The sequence below is a fragment of the Gymnoscopelus microlampas genome, assembly GCF_963454915.1.
Source record: "Gymnoscopelus microlampas genome assembly, chromosome: 12".
Lineage (NCBI taxonomy): Eukaryota > Metazoa > Chordata > Actinopteri > Myctophiformes > Myctophidae > Gymnoscopelus > Gymnoscopelus microlampas.
Window position 1 is genome coordinate 46,194,391 of NC_139949.1, and position 19,796 is coordinate 46,214,186.

General features: G+C 40.5%; 2 protein-coding genes across 3 annotated transcripts in view; one reads left to right on the forward strand and one right to left on the reverse strand.

Moving 5' to 3' along the window:
* Nucleotides 1–303: 303 nt before the first annotated feature.
* The window catches only part of LOC311057734 (uncharacterized protein), a 58,123-nt gene continuing 38,630 nt past the window's right edge, over nucleotides 304–19,796 (forward strand). For both annotated transcript variants that reach the window (XM_084074777.1, XM_084074776.1), the window contains exons 1-2: nucleotides 304–422; nucleotides 18,636–18,788. In XM_084074777.1, coding sequence (XP_083930903.1) covers nucleotides 402–422; nucleotides 18,636–18,788 — 174 coding nt within the window. In that variant the 5' untranslated portion in view covers nucleotides 304–401. The remainder of the gene's footprint in view (nucleotides 423–18,635; nucleotides 18,789–19,796) is intronic.
* On the reverse strand, nucleotides 15,766–16,362 carry LOC311057045 (synaptobrevin homolog YKT6-like; the record flags this gene model as incomplete). The annotated part of the gene is made up of 1 exon (XM_084073932.1): nucleotides 15,766–16,362. The coding sequence occupies one exon, from the start codon at nucleotides 16,360–16,362 to the stop codon at nucleotides 15,766–15,768; it is 597 nt and encodes a 198-aa protein (XP_083930058.1).

Below are 19,796 nucleotides of genomic sequence, written 5' to 3' on the forward strand. Positions count from 1 at the left end.
GTGTGTGTGTGTGTGTGTGTGTGTGTGTGTGTGTGTGTGTGTGTGTGTGTGTGTGTGTGTGTGTGTGCCGGTGCTAGTGAAGGTACCCGGCTGTGTAACTTGATAGCGAGAGAGAGAGAGAGAGAGAGAGAGAGAGAGAGAGAGAGAGAGAGAGAGAGAGAGAGAGAGAACGAGCCACAGAGAGCGAGAGAGAAACAGTGGGGAGAGAGAGAGAGCGAGAGAGAGAGAGACTGCTAGCCACAGAGAGCGAGAGAGAGAGAGAGAGAGAGAGAGAGAGAGAGAGGCACAGAGAGCGAGCGAGAAAGAGAGAGAACGAGAGAGAGAGAGAACGAGAGAGAGAGAGAGCCACAGAGAGAAACAGGAGAGAGAGAGAGAAATAATAAGGGGAATGTAGGACTGCAATGGAGCAGAAGGCGATCCAGGTAAAATATTTAATCGTTTTCTAATAACATGCTTATATTTTAACACTCGCGATCGCTACGGTTGACCTGTTGATATCAAATATAACAACAGGTTATATATTGTGTGGATAATATATTACAATATCAAAGCCCTGGGTATATATATATTTTTCATTTCATTTCGCCGGCGTTGAAATTAAAAATAATTTCCAGAGTAGAAATATCTTCGTTGCCTGGCCGTGGTGGCAGAATGTAGGACTTATAGCAGAAACACAACTTTTTATTCAAACAAAAAGTCTTCAAGTTTTTTTTTTCCTCTTACAGCGACACACAGACAGACAGACGCGACACAATTATATGATATTTTATTGTATATATTCTGTAATATATGGCTGGTTGATATTTATAAATGACAGCGGATGTTGTGCAGAATGTTCCGATCATTGTTGTTCACTCTCTGGTTTTTAATATTATCATATATTTTCGGGTTAATGATTAATTTCTTTGTGTGTGTGTAGAGTGTGTGAGAGTCGTGTCGACAGAATAGTGTGTGTGTGACTGTGTGGTTGTGTGTGTGTTCTTTTTTACCAACCCCCACCCTCTCTCTCTGACTCCAACCAAACATTTCCACATAAAATAACATTTAATTCTGCCTCTAAACGCCGTGATAACAGTAATAACGTGATAACTTTTAACGCCATCTGGGCGATATAGGCGACGGAAAGTCGAAAATATCATTTTTTGCTTTTGTTTTGACTTGATTTTTGCTAAAACAAAAATAATCGCTGTGTTAAAAAATTTCAGAGTGATATTAAATATTTGTGGGGAGAGAGAGAGGGGGAGAGAGAGACTAATGTGAAGCATATTGATATTATTATATGAGCATAAATCCCCGACATTTTGTCTGCTGTCTAATTGCTGGAAGCTTAAGTTAAGAATGTTAAATATCGTCTCTGGACTTTTTTTTTTTTTTTTTTTTGGTTGGACTTGAAATGAAATGACGAGGATTTAGATTATGTTGAAATATTCACAAGGACACACACACACACACACACACACACACAAACACAGGGCGATATTGAGTTTGTCGACACATTTAAACACGATATAAGAGGCTCTAATATATATTTATTTTGGGACGTATCATTACTGGGGGCTGGTATTTGAAATGTTTCCACATATATCGCGTTTGTTTGTGGTGATATTGTGATTAAGCTGGTTAATATTATTGGGATATAATAATGAAAAACTGGTATTATCGAAGCGTGATGGTATGTAGGTTTGGGTTGACCCCCCCCCCCCCCCCCCCTCTCTGTGAAAAGAATGTTTTGAATAATATGATACAAGGTCAGTTTGTGCTACAGTGGACTCAATGTGCTTTAACCCCCTTTTATTTAAAGACACATATAGGCTACTAAGCCTATACATTTTTATTTCTTGATTTCTTTTTTTTTTTTTAATGATATCATTATTTAAAACAAATAATAATAATCATATAGGCTATATATTATATATATATATATTTGTCTTCCCTCTCTTGTTGAAACTCTTATTGCATTTCCAGCTCCACATCACGAGAACTGACGTAAGCCTGGTGGCAGATTAGGGTTTCCATCTTAAATTCTATATTCACATTTAGAGAGAGAGAGAGAGAGAGCTAGAGGGAGAGAGAGAGCCAGAGGAAGGGGGGGGGGGGTGAGATGCAGAGACAGAGAGACTAGAGAAGAAAGGGGGGGAAAGAGTAGAGAGAGAGAGAGAGAGAGAGAGAGAGAGAGAGAGAGAGAGAGAGAGAGAGAGAGAGAGAGTCTGCCTGCTTACTGCTTAGCCTTGGTCTTATATTATGTGGTTTCCCCCGGAGCCATTCCTCCTGTTCACCACTAGTTGGCTCCCGTTCCAACGTGCAGTGGCCTGCCGTCCCCCCTGCAGCATGGGGGGGGGGGGGGGGGGGGGGGGGGGAGTTTTCTGCAATGTGGCCGTTGGAAGAGAGACTGGTATTGATAGACTGTGCTGGCTATATATGTATATTGTGTGGGGGTGTGTGTGTTTATATATATATATTTTTTTTTTCTCTTCTATATATATATATATATATATATATATATATATATATATATATATGTATATGTGTGTGTGTGTGTGTGTGTGTATGTATATATATATTTTTTTTTTTCTATATATATATATATGTATACGTACCCCTATATGCAGTATATAGAAAACACAAAATATGAAATGTTTTATCCTTAATCATGTACTCTGTAGTTGGAGGTAGATGTATGAATGGCAGATTGGGTGACACATTATACATCTTTTAGAAAACTAATTTAAAGAATGCCAGAGGACCTATTTTGTGGGGAGATGCGTAGATGAGGGACTCCAATGGAATTCAACGTTTGTTCAATTTAAAAAGATGTTTAAATTTTAAAAAGGGAGAGAGATTCATGAACATTTTTATGAGAGAGATGAAAATGTTTTCCTCAGTTCAGAACATATTCAATTTGCTGTGGAGAGTGTGGAGCACTGGATAGATACTATGAAGAAGCTCTTAAACTAGATAGAGATAGACAAATTGGGTGAAATGGTTAATTTTAGAAACCATATTTAAAGCAAGGCTATATGTGTGACTGTTAATGGTGGTGGGGGTTATTATATATCTGGGGAGTATTGCTACCAGAACACATGGAAGAAGCATTTCTATAAATACATATTTAGTGTATATGTAGTATGTAATGTGTGTTAATGTCCCTCTATCATAACTCAAATGAATAGCAGCTGTAAAGGGAGGGGTAGGCCCCACCCTGCCTGAGCTGTATGTGTGCTAGCCCTGAGCCTATGTACGCTAGCCCTGTTATTTTAATGTGGGACACACAGTAATGGAGACTGCCTCCTCTCTGCCTGACCAGCTGTGTACGTCACATCTCCATATGACATAACCAGTGGTGGTAGAAGTACTCGGATATTGTTTTACTTGAGTAAAAATCTTAATACCACAATATAGAAATACTATCTTGCAAGTAAAAGGCCTGCATGTACAAGTAAAAGGCCTGAATTCAAAGATTTTACTTGAATAAAAGTAAAAAAGTAGTGGCGTCAAAATATACTTTTAGTGCTCACTCAATGTCTCAATATATATTTTAACATAATATATATTTTTTAAATATGTCCAAATTCTTCCATGGTGACTCATTGTGAGCTTTTAGATCGGCCATTTTCGAATAGCATAAGTATAGGGGGCTTAAAGGCTCAAGTGATTAATGTATGTTTTGTAATAATAATCTAAATCTGCCAAACTACTTACTAACTAGTAATGAAAGCTGTCAAATGATTGCAGTGGAGTGAAACGTACAATATTTTCCTCTTGAGATGCAGCAGAGTCGAAGTATAAAGTATAGAAAAATGGAAATACTCAAGTAAAGTAAAAAAGAAAATGCCTCAAAATTGTACTCGAGTACAGTAGTTGAGTATATGTTACTCTACACCACGATAGGGTTGTCCCCTCAGTTGATTATTAGTCCAGCCATTGCTCGGTTTGGTCTTAGTAGTTGACCTAGATGATGAGTTTTTCATGCTTAATAAATATAGTTTTTATAAATATATTAGGTGGATTGTTCATGATTTTGCACTGTTATATATTTTGGGGGGGGGGGGGTTGTCTCCTGAGCTCACACCAAATCAAATTCTAATCATTGTCATTGAAATGGTGATGAAGTATTGACATTTGTTTATTTTCTCTTTTTAAAAACAAATCCTTCACATCTCTTGTGAACTGTGGATATACAGTAACCCTTCAATTCTGCCAGTCAATATAATTGTGAATTCGATATTGTGAATGTTTTCTGTACTCAACCAATCTGTAAAAGGCTGATCTCTGTCTGCAGGATTGTATGCAGGAAAACGCTATTTTACACATTTGGTTGATTAAATCAACTAATTGATTGGTCGACACATTCCTGTGACTATTAATGGACTAAGAATTTGTTGGGTCAAGGACAACCAGAGACATAACAGTCTCTTTTCCATCACACTGGCAGTGAGTGCAGTTAGTACCAGAGCCTGAGCCATGCCAAATGCATGGGTCCGATCCCCATTTTGAGACATTTTGACCCATATTACGTGCAACATTTTCTCATCAACTTCAAAACTTAGATTTGATCAAATTTGAGGACATAGGAAACATGAAAATAAAAAGACTAGTAACTTTTTGATTGATAAAAAAATATAATTATATATTACTTTTCAGTATATGACAAGAACATTTACATTGAATTATACAATGAACAGGCACAAAAGTAAATTTGAAATACACACATGAACTGAAGGTTATTTGTTATAACTCCATAAGCCCTATTCCAAAAATAGCCGATCTACAACATGTTGCAACATGTTGTGAGCTTGTAGGTCGGCTATTTTTTGAAAAAAATGCTAAAAGGTAAAAACTCAAGACACATGGGCTGCATAATTGCAGATGTCATCAAAAAAGACAGATAATGGCCGACATATCTGCTTAGCCATTATATTGGTCATGCTCTAGTTACTGCCAGTGGTGTAAAGTAACTAAGTACATTTACTGAAGTACTGTACTTAAGTTAAATTTTGAGGTATTTTTTACTTTACTGGAGTATTTCCAATTCTCAGTACTTTTACTTCTACTTCACTACATCTCAGAGGCATCTCAGATATTGTACTTTTACTCCACTACAATTATTTGAAAACTTTAGTAACTACTTTGTAGATTTTGATTATTATTACAAAACATACTTTCACTTCAGCCCTATATACATTTCGGCCATTTGAAAATAGCAGATCTACAAGCTCACAATGTTATGAGCTTGTAGATCTGCTATTTTCAAAAGATTTTTATACATTTGAAAACTTGTGAAATGGGACAATGTGCATAATGAGTACTTTTACTTTTGGTACTTTAAGTACATTTTGATACTAATACTTTTGTACTTTTACTCAATTAAATTTAGAATTCCGGACCTTTACTTGTAACAGAGCATTTCTACATTGCAGTATTGATACTTTTACTCAAGTAAAATATTTGAGTACCTTTTCCACCACTGGTTACTGCCTTGCTCAAGGAAAGTTTGACAGAACCAATGACCAGGGAAGAAGGTTGTGGGTTTGATCCCAGGTTAGCAGGGGAGGACGTGTAGCTCTGAAGGTCACCTAGTAACCTCTCCACCAGGTGCTATGTTTTAAAAAAAATATATATAAAAGTCCACTAAACACCAAATGGAAACTTGATCGTATCGGGAGACAAAGATGGAGCCAGCGGCAGAAATAAATAAAACCAATCAACAGAATGGAGAGCTGCTCAACTAGAAAACACTGAGAAGAATGCATAATCTGTTATGAAAACAGGGTAAAAATAGGCCACAAACTCTAAGAATGGAGCTGGCCTGACGTAGTTTTGTGGAAGTAGCAGTCAGCTGGCATGTGAGTAATATTTCAATAGATGGAGGACATGTAGATGGACCAAGTCCCAGCAGATTAACACAATTAAACAAAATAATCAAATATAAAATATGAAATAATAGTTTAAAAAGTAGTGAAGAATAGACGATTTACAACCGCACAACGCATTGGATCGCAACCAGTGGTGGAAAGTAACTAAGTACTTTTACTCAAGTACTGTACTTAAGTACAATTTTGAGGTATTTGTACTTTATTTGATTATCTCCAATTTCCAATGCTTTTACTTCTACTCCACTACATCTCGGATCTAGATATTATACTTTTACTCCACTACATTTATTTGAAAACTAGTTACTATGTAGATTTTGATTATTATTACAAAATATACATTAACCACTTCAGCCCTATTTAAACTTTGGCTATTTGAAAATAGCAGATCTACAAGCTCACAATCATCGTGACGCATTGTGAGCTTGTAGATCTGCTATTTTCAAAAGATGTTTATACTTTAGAAAACTTGAAATGGGACATCCTGCATAATGAGTACTTTCTACTTTCGGTACTTTAAGTACATTTTGATACCAGTTCTTTTACTCAAGTACATTTTGAATTCCGGACTTTTACTTGTAACGGAGTATTTCTACATTGCAGTATTGATACTTTTACTTAAAGAGCACGTAAAGTGAATTAAGCTATTTGTTTATAGACATATTATACATGTAAAATAGTCATTGCTGAAACCCTGTAAAACAAATTGCACTTTCCGTGCTCTTTAAGTAAAACGATGTAGTACTTTTTCCATCACTGATCACAACACATTGTGAGCTTGTAGATCGTCTGGGTAATGAGACTAATCGATAATTTTATGTATACTGTGTGTGTGTGTGTGTGTGTGTGTGTGTGTGTGTGTGTGTGTGTGTGTGTGTGTGTGTGTGTGTGTGCAGTGGTTTTCAGCCCTCTTCATATCAAGGTCCATTATTTATTCAGCATTTGAGCTACGGAACCACCATTGTATGAGATTTAGACTCTCAGACCCAAAACGTAGAATATTTTGTTGTCGTTTGATAAGATTTTGTCCACAATTCCATACTGTATTGATGTGGTACCACTGTACCAGTTGGAGAGATAACAGGCAAACGTTGATTCTTTAATTAAGTAATGCGATGTTTAGCAATAATTTAGCTCTTGAGAGCGTAAAATGAAACCAGGGTCCATTTGGTTTCATTTTACGCTCTAAAGAGTTAAAGATCTAAGGGTCCATTTGGTTACCAACTCTGGAGCCCCCTCAAGGACCACTGGTGGTCCCCGGACCACTGTTTGAAAACCACTGTTTTAAAGAAACCATAGCATGGTCCTATATGTTGAATTGAGAAGTCTGGGGTACTGAGTCACATATAGACAGTAATTGTATATCTAGTACAGGATTAAAGAGCTGAGTCGTGACTTCCAAACACTTTGTGTTTGTTCAGTATTTGAGGTGGCACCGCCTTAAACTCCTCCTTATTGACTGCAATGCATTTAGTGGTGGAATGTAATTAAAGTACATTTACTCAAGTACTGTACTTAAAGGTAACTTCTACTTTACTTGAGTGTTTTCAAATGTTCAATACTTGATACTTCTTGTCCACTACATCTCCAGAGACGAATATTGTACTTTTATTACTAAATTACAATAATTTGATGGCTTTAGTTACAAGTTACTTTGTAGATTTAGATATTTGTTTTTTTAAAACCAATTAAGCCATATTGTGTATTAGTTGATAGTTGATCCTGATCTGAAATACCTTGCTACCTTTACTTAAGTAAAACACATGCGAGTACTTTTTCCACCCACAGACTGACTGTTTTACTTCTTTAAAATGCATATGGGTTCCAATGGGTATCACATGGCTTGGGGACATGAAACTTCACTCGCTACATTAAAGATCAAATTACTGTACCTTAGTATTCAAACTTTAAACTAAACCGAAAGCACCCTAGTAGTTTGGGTGCCTGATTACAGTCGGATGGTGTCCATTATGAGGTATTATACTCTATGGCTATGCTTTAATTCAGGGGTCTTCAACGGTTTCAGGCCAAGGACCCCTTAGCGGAGAGAGAGAGAGAGATGAAGCAGGGACCCCCACTGCATATTGTATAACATTATGTTGCAAATAAAAAACAAATCATAGATGTCTTAGACGGCTTCAAAGACTTGTTTGATAGCAGTGTATGTTGGATTCATGTGTATTTTTCAGACATTTAACCACTTGAACTGTCAATACTTAGTCTGCTCTTTTTTCCCTCTACACCAAACCTCTTTGCCAAAAATTGCAGACGCCGCGAGGCGCTGTGAGCTTGTAGATCTGCAATTTTTGACTAATGTTCCACTCAGAATAGGTATGCTAGTGCTGAAGTGGTTAATGTAAAACACATGATCCTATCACACAAAGATTTGGCGGCCCCCCCCTGTAGTAACTCTGAGGACCCCCTAGGGGTCCCGGAGCCCCTGTTGAAGACCCCTGCTTTAATTTATGTTCAATATTAAAGTCTATTTTCAGAGAAATGTCCATATCGTCACTGCCAGGTGGAAACCTTGTACGTATGTCCAAAACAGTTCCTTTTTTATTATTTTTAAAAACATTTTAAAATGGTGAAAATAGCCGATCTACAAGCACACAACGCCTCGCATCGCAACATCGGCTATTTTGTGCAGATTGTGCAGATCGTCTATTTTCACTACTTTTGTGCAACACTCTTGTGTATGATAAAGTAGGGCTTTGATTTACGAAAATAAAACATAACGTGAAGCTTGCAGATATGAGGTTTCTGCCCGACAACAGCAATATATTTTAGGTACAGTGTGGTGAGAGAAGCTTCTAGCTTGTATCACCACCTCTGTTTGATATTGAACAAAAAACTGTTAGCCATAATGGCAGAAAAGCTGAAATATCTTTAGCTTCTTTTGAAGTAGCTAATCTTTGATTGACCGGAGTCCCCCAGGGGTCTATACTAGGCTCCCTACTTTACCTCTACACCAAATCTCTTTCAAAAGCCGAAGGTTTTCCATCAAGCTCGCAACGCGCCAAATGTTCCCACACCCCAGAATAGGGACACTTTATGCGGTTTAATCTCAGTTTTACTTGGCGCTTCTTCATAAGGATTAATTCAATTTAAAATCGCCGGTATCATACCATGTACTGGTACTGCTTGTGTTTGTTTATTTTTTGGCATTTCAACTTTAAAGAGGGAGAGAGAGGGAGGGAGGCAGGAAGGGCGGAGGGAAGAGGGGGGGTGGGATAACATGCAGCCAGTTGTGGAAAGAAACTAACTTTACTCAAGTACTGTACTTAAGTACATTTACTTTCTACTTTGTAGATTCAGATGATTACAGAACATATATTAACCACTTAAGAACTGTTTTATACTTCAGCTATTCGAAAATAGCCGGTCTGCTATTTTTGAAAAAGTTCGACAAAATTTGTGTGGAAAAAAACGTTGAAAGGAATTGTTAAATGGGCCATTCATAATGAGAGAGCGTTGGTTTATTCTTGATGGCAATATTTTTTATACTTTTACTCAAGTATTTCTTTTTTAAATACAGGTATTTTACTTGTATGTAACAGAGTATTTGCACATTGTGGTATTGATTTTACTTAAGTATAAAATCAGTATTTCTTCCACTGCATGCATGCAGCAAAGGGCCTGGGGTCAGATTCGAACCCGGCACAGCTGTGGGAAGGACTATAGTCTTATCTGTGAGGTGGGAGCTCTTACCAGGTGAGCCACCGGTGATCCACCGGGGCAGCCCTGGATTACAAGACCTTTTATATCCCAAACCACATGAGTCCCTCCCTGCTCTGACAGCCAATCACATCACAGCTCTGCTCTGACATCCAATCACATCACAGCCTTCTTTCCTACACCTCTGCTACCCCTGTCTGTCTCCTACGCTGTCTCCTTCTCTGCTACCCTGTCTGTCTCCTACACTGTCTCCTTCTCTGCTACCCTGTCTGTCTCCTACACTGTCTACTTCTCTGCTACCCTGTCTGTCTCCTACACTGTCTCCTTCTCTGCTACCCTGTCTGTCTCCTACGCTGTCTCCTTCTCTGCTGCCTTACTGTCTGTCTCTCCTACACTGTCTCTCTCTCAGCTTTCCTACTGTCTGTCTCTCCTACCCCGTCTCCCTCTTGGCTTTCCTACACCGTCTCCCTCAGCTTTCCTATACTGTCTCTCTCCTACCCGGTTTCCCTCTCAGCTTTCCTACTCTGTTCTACCCGGTTTCCTGCTTAGCTTTCCTACTTTTGATCTCTCTCTCTCTCTCTCTCTCTCTCTCTCTCTCTCTCTCTCTCTCTCTCTCTGCCTCTCTGCTTTCCTGCTGTCTGTCTCTCCTGCCCTGTCTCCCTCTAAAGCCTGACGAATACTTAATTGCACCCCATGGTGTTGCATGCTGTAAATAGCAGATATACAAGCTCACAGCGCGTCACGTTCGTGACGCATTGTGAGCTTGTAGATCTGCTATTTATGAGCACAGCACTGGCATGCTAGCAAGCATACATCAGGCTTTCAGCTTTGGCATATTCTACAGTAACATGGAGTGTTGCTTCAGTCAGTCTGTCTGTCTGTCTGTCTCTCCTGCACTGTGTCCCTCCCAGCTGTGGTATAATACTACAGTAACATGCAGTGTTGCTACAGTCAGTCAGACAGTCTGTCTCTCCTGCACTGTGTCCCTCCCAGCTGTGGTATAATACTACAGTAACATGCAGTGTTGCTTCAGTCAGTCAGTCAGTCTGTCTCTCCTGCACTGTGTCCCTCCCAGCTGTGGTATAATACTACAGTAACATGCAGTGTTGCTACAGTCAGTCAGTCAGTCTGTCTGTCTGTCTCTCCTGTCTCCCCCCAGCTGTGGTATAACACTACAGTAACATGCAGTGTTGCTACAGTCAGTCAGTCAGTCAGTCAGTCAGTCAGTCAGTCAGTCCATGTTGGAGGAATGCAGCTGCAGTGAATCACAGATGACTGATTACTGCTCAACTGGTTGATTGCTGTCATGTGAGAGCGTGTCCAGGCTCTCTCTGAGTGTGTGTGTCAGGACGACGCTAACACAATATTTCACAGTCTGAAAAACACTTGTTTTAAAACCTCTTCTGTTTCCAGTGTTTGTTCAGGTTGTGTTGACATTGTTCCGTTTTGACTTGACTCGACTTGACTCCTCCTTTTTGGCTGGATTTAGCTAAATATATCTGTCTGATGATGATGATAATAATAATAATAATAATAATAATAATAATAAACAAAAACAATTATTGGTATATCAATTTATTATTGTTATAAACGTAAAACAAAACTGTGACTAATTAACAAAATTGCTAATTGTTTTGTATATCGTCTCTGTCGGGTGGAAACCTCATTTGTCCAAAACTGTTACTGTTCAGCATAAAAATTCAGAAGTAGCAGATCGGCATTAAGCTCGCAACGCTTCATGCCGCGTTTCGAGCTTGTAGATCTGCTACTTTTGATGCTTTGGTGTGACACTGTAGTATGATCAAGTATAGGGCATTCATTTACGAAAAAAACACCAAGTTAGAACATGGAGATAAGAGGTTTCTGCACGACGGCAAGAATATATTTATGTGTATATATTTATAATTTTTTACTGGAGTTTCCTGTTTTGTCTTTGCTGTCAGTGTTGGTCCGTCCCCTGTGGTAAAAGGAAATCATATCAGGAAGTGAGTTCCTCTGTGTTTCACATGAGTTCATTCATATTAAAGCTTCACGTTATGGAAGAAAACTCAGACAACAACATTGGTTGAGTACTATATGTACCGAGATTGATTTACTTAAATCTTTTTTAATCTTGAAAGTGTTTTTTGAATCATTTTGCATTTTTATATGATATTTGGAGTGGAGTTAATATTGTTAATATAGTTCAATATTTGCCTCTGAGATGTAATGGAGTTTAGTTTAGTTTATTTTGATCATCTTCACCAGTATCCATAACAAAGTAGCGACAAAAGGAAATACTGACCCCAAAATCGTACTTAAGTCGAGTACTCGAGTAAAGATACTTAGTTACTTCCTACCACTGCCCTACACTCCACCCAACACTCCCAATTTAACTCCTGAGAGAGTGTACAAAGGTCCGGTTTGGTTCCATTTGTACACTCTGTGTTACAAAATGCATAAACTAATTTATAACTATAATATGTTTTTACTGTGGGAAGAGTGAAATCACAGACTCTTGCCAGTACATCAAAGTCTTTGCTTTGAAACAAGTTCACTCAACTCAAGGCCTGAAAAATGCCTTGAATGCTGAATAAGCCCCTTGCATATTCAGTCTGGTTTAATTTAGAAAGTGAGGCATTCTGTGTTTGTGCTCACTCAGAACTGAGTGTCGAAGTGGTGAAATACAGAATACTTTCTTTTAACGACGGTCATGTTTACTAAATAACACGACCGCTCTCGTTATAGGAACACACTGATGCAGTATTTTACTTTGACTTATATGAAGATTTCTTGCTTATAAAATACGTATTTCTTTGCCCTTTTCTTTAAAGAGAGAATGAGTCGTTCACAATCATGTATTATAATTGTTTAGCCTATTCGTTTTCAGCCTGATTTACACTGTTTTGTGTGTCAAGGACCCCCAAAATTATATGTATTTGGCTGCAGATCCCCATCTCAAAATAGTGTTCCAGGGGGCCTCCAGAAGCAAAGATTTTAGCAAAAAATATATACAAAGATTTGCAAACATTTTCAAGATTTTTCAAAAGTAACAGATCTACGCGCTATGAGCTTGTAGATCTGTTATTTTTGAAATGCCAAAGAAATCTAAAATGACACAGATGCTTTCCCGGTTTTAATGGGTTAAATTGTCTTCTGGTTTTAAGAGGCAGGGAATAGAAATAGAAACACATTTGTAGAAAATACGTTCTACTGAGTTCTATTTGTCAGAGTGCCGGACTAGGGGTTCAAATCTGGGTTAGGGTGGTTGTGGTGCGTCCGGCTTGGCTGTGCGCTCCAACAAATACAATTGGCCATGTTCAAGGCTGGGAAGCCACGTGGGGGAGGCCATTCTCTGTCCTCCTATAGCAGTGGTTCTCAAAAAAGTTAATGTCAGGGACCCCCAAATTGATACGTATTATCCTCTGGACACCCATCTGAAAAGATGATGTGCCAGGGGGACCCTCATAAGAGAAGATTATGTTAAAACATTATTCAGCATTTTTTTTTAAATTGCCAATAAACAAGCTCAGCTTGGCTATTTTGCATTGTGACTTTGTATATCGGCTATTGAAAAAAATAGTGTGCGTGTGCGTGCTGGTGACCCCTTGGCGCCTGCTAAAACGACCCCATGGGGCTCTTGAGAACCACTTGTCAGCAGGGAGAAGAACTAGGTCTGTGGGTGTGTTGTGTTCCCTCACACGTGTCACACAATATCCTCCCGGTGAAACTCCTGGTTGTTGTCAGGTGAAAAGAAGCGACTTCATGTGCATCTGAGGAGACACGTGCTCCTCCACGGCCTCCCACATGACCTACTGCAGAGGTCAGCAGAGACAACAGGGTTGCCAGATCTGCTTATTATAATTTCCACGCTAGATTTTGTTTGAAAATAGCCGATCTACAAGCTCACAACGCGTCGCATCGCGATGCGCTTTGAGCTTGTAGATCTGCTATTTTCAGCAAGCTGATGTATATGTTAAAGTGTAGTCTCTTCTTTGGGGCTGGTTTTCCAAGACCCGGTTGCTTGTTTCTCTCACAGAATCTGGCGACACTGGCAGAGACACGCACAGCAGTGTGTGTGTGTGTGGGGGTGGGGGGCTGTAGGGGTTAATGGGAATTGGCAAATTGGGAGTAAAAAAAGTTTAAATATAGATTGGAGGGAAAAAATCACACCCAGTGTGAAGTGGGCGGTGTGTGGTCATCACAACATGACTCACTTTAAAAAAAGGATAAATTACTTTTTTTAAAGTCCATACTGCTATTCATAGGGCTGCACATGTGTCATGTGTTTCGCTAGCCAATCACAGTCCTGAATTTGCAAAGTCAGCCAATCACATTACAGTTAGTGGTGATGACACTAGCTGTAATGTGATTGGCTGATATGAAAAAAGTATCGATTTGCATTAACAATGGAAGGGTTAGGGGGTACACACATTTTTTGGTCGGTGTCCAAAACTCACTTATAGGGGGCGGCTACACCGCCCCAAAAAAGAATTCTGTTGTGGTCATGTAATAGCGGGTCTGTCTGTCTGACTGTCGGTCTGTCTTTGTTTCACTCTGTTGGCACAATAAGTAAGGAATGGGCAGATTTGTATTCAATCTGACGGGAATGATCCATCTGTAGGCTGCTCTGTAGAGATGATTGACTTGTGGATTGAAAAGGTCGAAGGTCAAGGTCACGTTCAAAATGATATAATCCGTCATATCGCAGGAATGGAGAGACATAGATGAGGATGGTCCTGGTGTATTTTTATTTGAATTTCTAAAAGACGTCACTATATTTTATTGTAACTAGGCCTGTGCTGGCCTACTAGGAAACGAAGCACGTTGTACCCGTCTGTCTGTGTCTGTTTTATGCCGTTCATGGAGACCTCTGTATCTGTCTCTCTGCCTGTGTCCCTTTTATGCCCATATATATAGAAATCTCTATCTGTCTGTCCATGTCCCTTTTTATGCCCATGTCATCTCAGTACATATCAGTCGGATCGACGGCTCTGGACAACCGCATTTCCATATATGCCTATATATGGGCATATTCGTCGGTAACCGCATATCCAACCGACTTGACGCCGGGCACCGCACGCCCTCGTGACCTCTGTGATACGCACGCCGAGTTTGAAGTCGATCTGTCCGACGGTCCTCGAGATACGCGAAGAACGGATAAACTCAACACGCGCGCATAGAGATTTTGTGAATTTGTCTGGCAAAGGATATGTCTGTTTTTATCACAGTGAGAGGCCTAAGGCAAACCAAAGAGTATTCTATCACATTCCATCCATTTCTAGTCGGTTCTATTTCTATTTTAGGTTACCCTATTTTATAATAATCTATTCTTCCCATGTGTTAATCTTGCAGTGCTATTGGGAGAGTTTATCAGAGCTGAGTGAGATAGGCCTTTACTATATCAGTTATTCTGAGCAGTTAATTTTTAACATCTTCCTCCGAGTTGTTTAATATTTTACTATATAATAACTCTCAGAGTTGCATGTATGAAAATAATATCACCTCTCTGGAAGATAGTGGACATTCAGTATAGATATTTCTGTTCTGGGTTCAAACCCAGGACAGCTTTCTGCTCGATTATTAATCAAACGCCTGGAATCTGAAATGAGACTGAAGCCCAATATACAAGTGGAGCCAGACAGTTAAACACTGTATTAATGGCAAAAACACATCTCTGTCGGGTGGAAACCTCATATGTCTAAAACAGTTATCTTTCAGGATTCAAATAAAGAAATCGTGAAAAGTTTCGAGCTTGTAGATCTCCTACTTCTGACGCTGTAGTATGATCAAGTAGGGCATTCATTTACGAAAAAACACAAAGTTTAGGGGGTCCCCAGCTAAATGATTGATAGTTAGGAACCAGATAGACAGTTCTAGACATTGGTCTAGACTGGCGGATCTGAGATTATAAATAAACATGCAAAAAAAAAGATTGCAATTGATGGATTTAAAAAATATCACCAGCGACGGACAGACAAGACAGATGGACGAAAACAAACTCCCTCTTCCGCCTTCGGCCTTGGTGGAGATCGGGTGCTCTTCCACTGCTAGGCACTCGGCATGTCCACGGCGAGGACTTAACCCATTAAGACCTGAGGCGATTCTTTAAAAAAATCTAAATCCTAACAGTTTTTGGAAAAAAGTTTTTTGCGCTATGAGCTTGTATATCTGCCATTTTTGAATAGCCAATGAAATCCAAAGTGACACAGATGCGTTCCAGGTCTTATAGGCAGCAGCATCACATGATCTCACAGCACTCGTTCTTCTTGCGTGCGGTCTTATAAAAGTATTTGGACTGGTACCGCAGGTGTTCCGACTTGGCCACCAGGTCGTCCAGCTTCTCCCCTCGCTCCAGAAGGCTCTCCATGGTGTTGTAAAGAATGATCTTGGTCTCGTCCAGCTCGGCCTGCACTTTGGTCAAGGCGTCCGCCTCCTTGGGGCTCTGGTATTTCGCCAGGTGGACGTCCAGGGCCTTGTAGCCGATGGTCTCCGGCCTGCCGGACGGCCAATCGGCGCTGTCCACCTGCCCGGCGAAGTCGTCCAGCACCTTCTCCAGCAGCGTGAAGCAGACTCTCTGAGGGTACTCGGTGTCCGCTATCAGCACGGAGCCCAGACTGTCGTTTCTCACGTACACGTGGCACAGGTAGTCCTTCTCTGTGACGGAGGCGCGGCTCCCGCGCGCCGAGCGCTCGACGAGCAGGGCGCTGGTGAAGGTCATGAACTCCTGCACGCCGGAGCGCTGGAAGAAGCTGAACGAGGAGAGGCTGTACGCCGCCTTCAGGAGGTTGGCTTTGGTCGCTCCTTTGTGGAAGACGCTGAGGCTATAGAGCTTCATGCTAGCTAGCTAGCTAACGCTTAGACCGGCTAATGCCAGTCCCAGATACAGTATATGTGATAAAGACAAAAGTGCGCTTGTAGATCTGCTATTGTCAAAAACATTAGATGATGTTTTGATTAATAATTTGATTAGTCATTCATCAGCAGCTATAAAAACATTTGATCTCTGTTCAGGGACTGATGGAATTTTGGCAATAGTGGGAGAAGGAGAATCGGTGGGAACGAATCTGTGGAATTTGAGTATCTGGGTTGTAGGGCAACGTTGTAGGGCAACGAGTTCTCGTATTTGGAGCCGAACTGGTCGATGTCTTGAAGGTCTACTCTTGCAGATAGATATTGCATATATCTCGGGGCCCGGTGACCTATCCATGTTGGTGACGTCAATCTTGCCCGAATATGGAGTTCCACACTGATGTCATCATCAATATGATGACACTCTTGCCCAAATATGGAGTTCCGCACAGCTCCAGACTGGCCATAGCCTCAAGCTTCAGGACTTTTGGGTCTGGGGTTCTAAATTCCCTCAAAGAAACAACAACACTGTTGTCATTGACGAATTTTGAAAAATATTCGGGGACATTCCTTGGACTGCTGGTGGTTTAGCTCAGGGGTTCTCATGTGGGTGGGGATCCCCAGGGGGGTCCCCACATGATTTTGGGGGGGCCGCTAGATGACAGTGTGACAATTTAATGACTTTTTAATACCTTTAAAAAAGGGGGGGGGGGGGAGAAACTACTATTAAAAACTGGTCAAACATTGGCCAAATTGTCAATTAATATAAGAAAGAGGCAAACATTAGCTGATCTACAAGGTTGTAGATCTGCTATTTTCAAAATATTTATCTGTGGAACCGAGTCAAACAGAATGTAATGCTTTAAAAACTCCTACAATTCCAAGTGCTTGTCAGGGTGGGGGGTCCCCAGTTCAAATATGATTATTTTGGGGGGGGGTTGCGGCCTGAAAATGTTGAAACCACTGGTTTAGCTGAAGACAGACATTGCATACGTAGCGGGCCGAACCTCTAGTAGAGCCTACAAGTAAATATGTCTAAACTGAGTCATGGAGGTGGGGGGGGGGCATATCAGCTGTGTGGTTTTTCCCAAAACATATATCCTAGTTTCCTGTCTCCTAGCATGGCGTCTCTCCATGTGTGGCAGTAGAGGCTCAGTGGTCTGATGACCAAAGGCCTAATATCTCCCCCCGGCCACGGCGGAATTCCCCTTGACGCTAGCGGTGAAGATGTTGGCTTTTCAGGCGTTATGCATGCAACCTCGGTGGGAGGGGGGAGACAATTAAAAAAGACACAAGTGAGGGAAATAAGGATTCAATTACAGCAATCATTTGTATCATTTCCAGCTACTTTAGCACACATTTTGCTTTAAATGCATGATCTGACGGAAAATGTTTCTAGATTAGATGTGATGTTCGATCTACAGCAGTGGTTCCCAAAATGGTGTCCGGGGACCCCCAGGGGTCCTTTGGGGGGGTTCCAGCGGGTCCCGAGCAAAAGTACTTGCAATCGTTTTAACCACTTTATCCATTCATATGTTGGCAATTAAAATATAGTAGATCTACAAGCTCGCAGCCTTGCACGAAGTGACGCGCTGTGAGCTTGTGTTTAAAGATTTTGAATAATCTTTTGTTGTTGTTTTTTTTATCACAAATCTTCTCTTCTTGATCACAAATCTTCTCTTCTAGGGGTCCCTGTCACAAAACATTTTCATATGGGGGTCCGTGGACAAATGGGTCCTTTTGACATGAAAAAGTTTGAGAAGCACTGTTCTACAGCGGTGGTTCTCAACCTATTTGGGCCGCGACCCCCCCAAAATAATCATATTTGAACTGGGGACCCCGATTTAGTTTATTTCCGTTCCACAGAAAAAAAGTGTGAAAATAGCCGATCTATAAGCTCACAACGCCTGGCGTTGCGAGGCATTGTGAGCTTATAGATCGGCTATTTTCACATTTTTTTCTTTTTTCTTATATTATTTGACAATTTGGCCAATGTTTTACAGAATAGTTTGATTACTTTTGATGCAGTATTGGTCGTTTTTTGGGGGGGAGGTATTAAAAATGTCTTAAAAGTCCTTAACTTGTCACTTCACTATCATCTGGGGACCCCCCAAAATCATGTGGGGACCCCCCTGGGGGTTCCGACCCACAGATTGAGAACCACTATTCTACAGAATCTCTGGACCACAAGTCAAATAACGACTCTGTTTCTCTCCCCTCTTCTCTCTGTCTCTCTCTATGTCTCTCTCTCTCTCTCAGTGGGTGGGCTCTCCCTCCTGTCTCAGGGGCAGCTATGCCTTCTACAAGTCGGTGAGTTGCAGAGCGGAGCCCGGTGGTCCGGTGCAGGTGTGGAAGCTTGGAGAGTTCTACTACGCTCGCTGTGGCCCCCAGGAGCCAGTGTGCATCGCAGAGGTGAGTGACCCCCCTGCCCCCGGTTTTATTTTCTCTGAAGTTGGTAGAAATGTTGTCAGTGTTTTCTTTTTTACTTATTTCAGCATCTCAGAAACGGCTTCCAAACTGCTGCTGTCTCTAGAATTTACATTTACAATTTAAAACAGAATTACAACCAAATGATTCTGGGAGAAACTGAGAGAGTCACCATCAGTTGAGTGGGTGAGAGAGAGAACACCTTATTGATGAGAGACATGAGAGCTAACAGGGTGACCATGTGTTGTTCACACACAGCCCAGGGGTCCTCATCGCCTAACTAACCCTTTAAGACCAGGAAAGCATCTGTGTCATTTTTAGATTTCTTCGGCGGATCTACAAGCTAAAATAAAAGTTAAAAATAAATACATATTGGTACACCAAAGAAACTGCCATCCTGATTACTTTTGTAGCACTACAAATAGTTTATCATTGCACTTAACTTATTTACATTTACATGCCATTTGTTGACTTGACTAGGGTTCAATGCCATCTGCTCTGATCTCACACGTGTAAATCACTTTGGGATAAGAGGTGTCTGCTAAATGCTAAATTGTAATACTATGGTTTGCAAAGTGGGGTCTGAGGACCCCCAGGGGTCTTTGAGGGGCTTCCAGGCCCCCAGCAAAAAGTAGTTATGTAGCATCACAATCATTTTAACCACTTTGTTCATAATATACATTGGCTATTCAAAAATAGCAGATGACTGGCTGCGAGCTTGTACATCTGCTATTTTTGAAACTTTTTAAAATAATTTAGATTTTTTTTTTTACATAAATCTTTTCTAGGGGTCCCTGGCACAAAACATTTTCAGATGAGGGGGTCCGTCCGCGGCCAAATATATAATCAATTCCTTGTCGTGAAAAAGTTAGATAACTACTGTTTTGTAAAGCAGTGGTTCCCAAACTTTTTAGCTCGCAGCCAAATACTATAATCATTTTCGGGGGTTCTTGACACGAAAAGGTTAGAGAAAGCATGTTCCTCTGTGTAGCT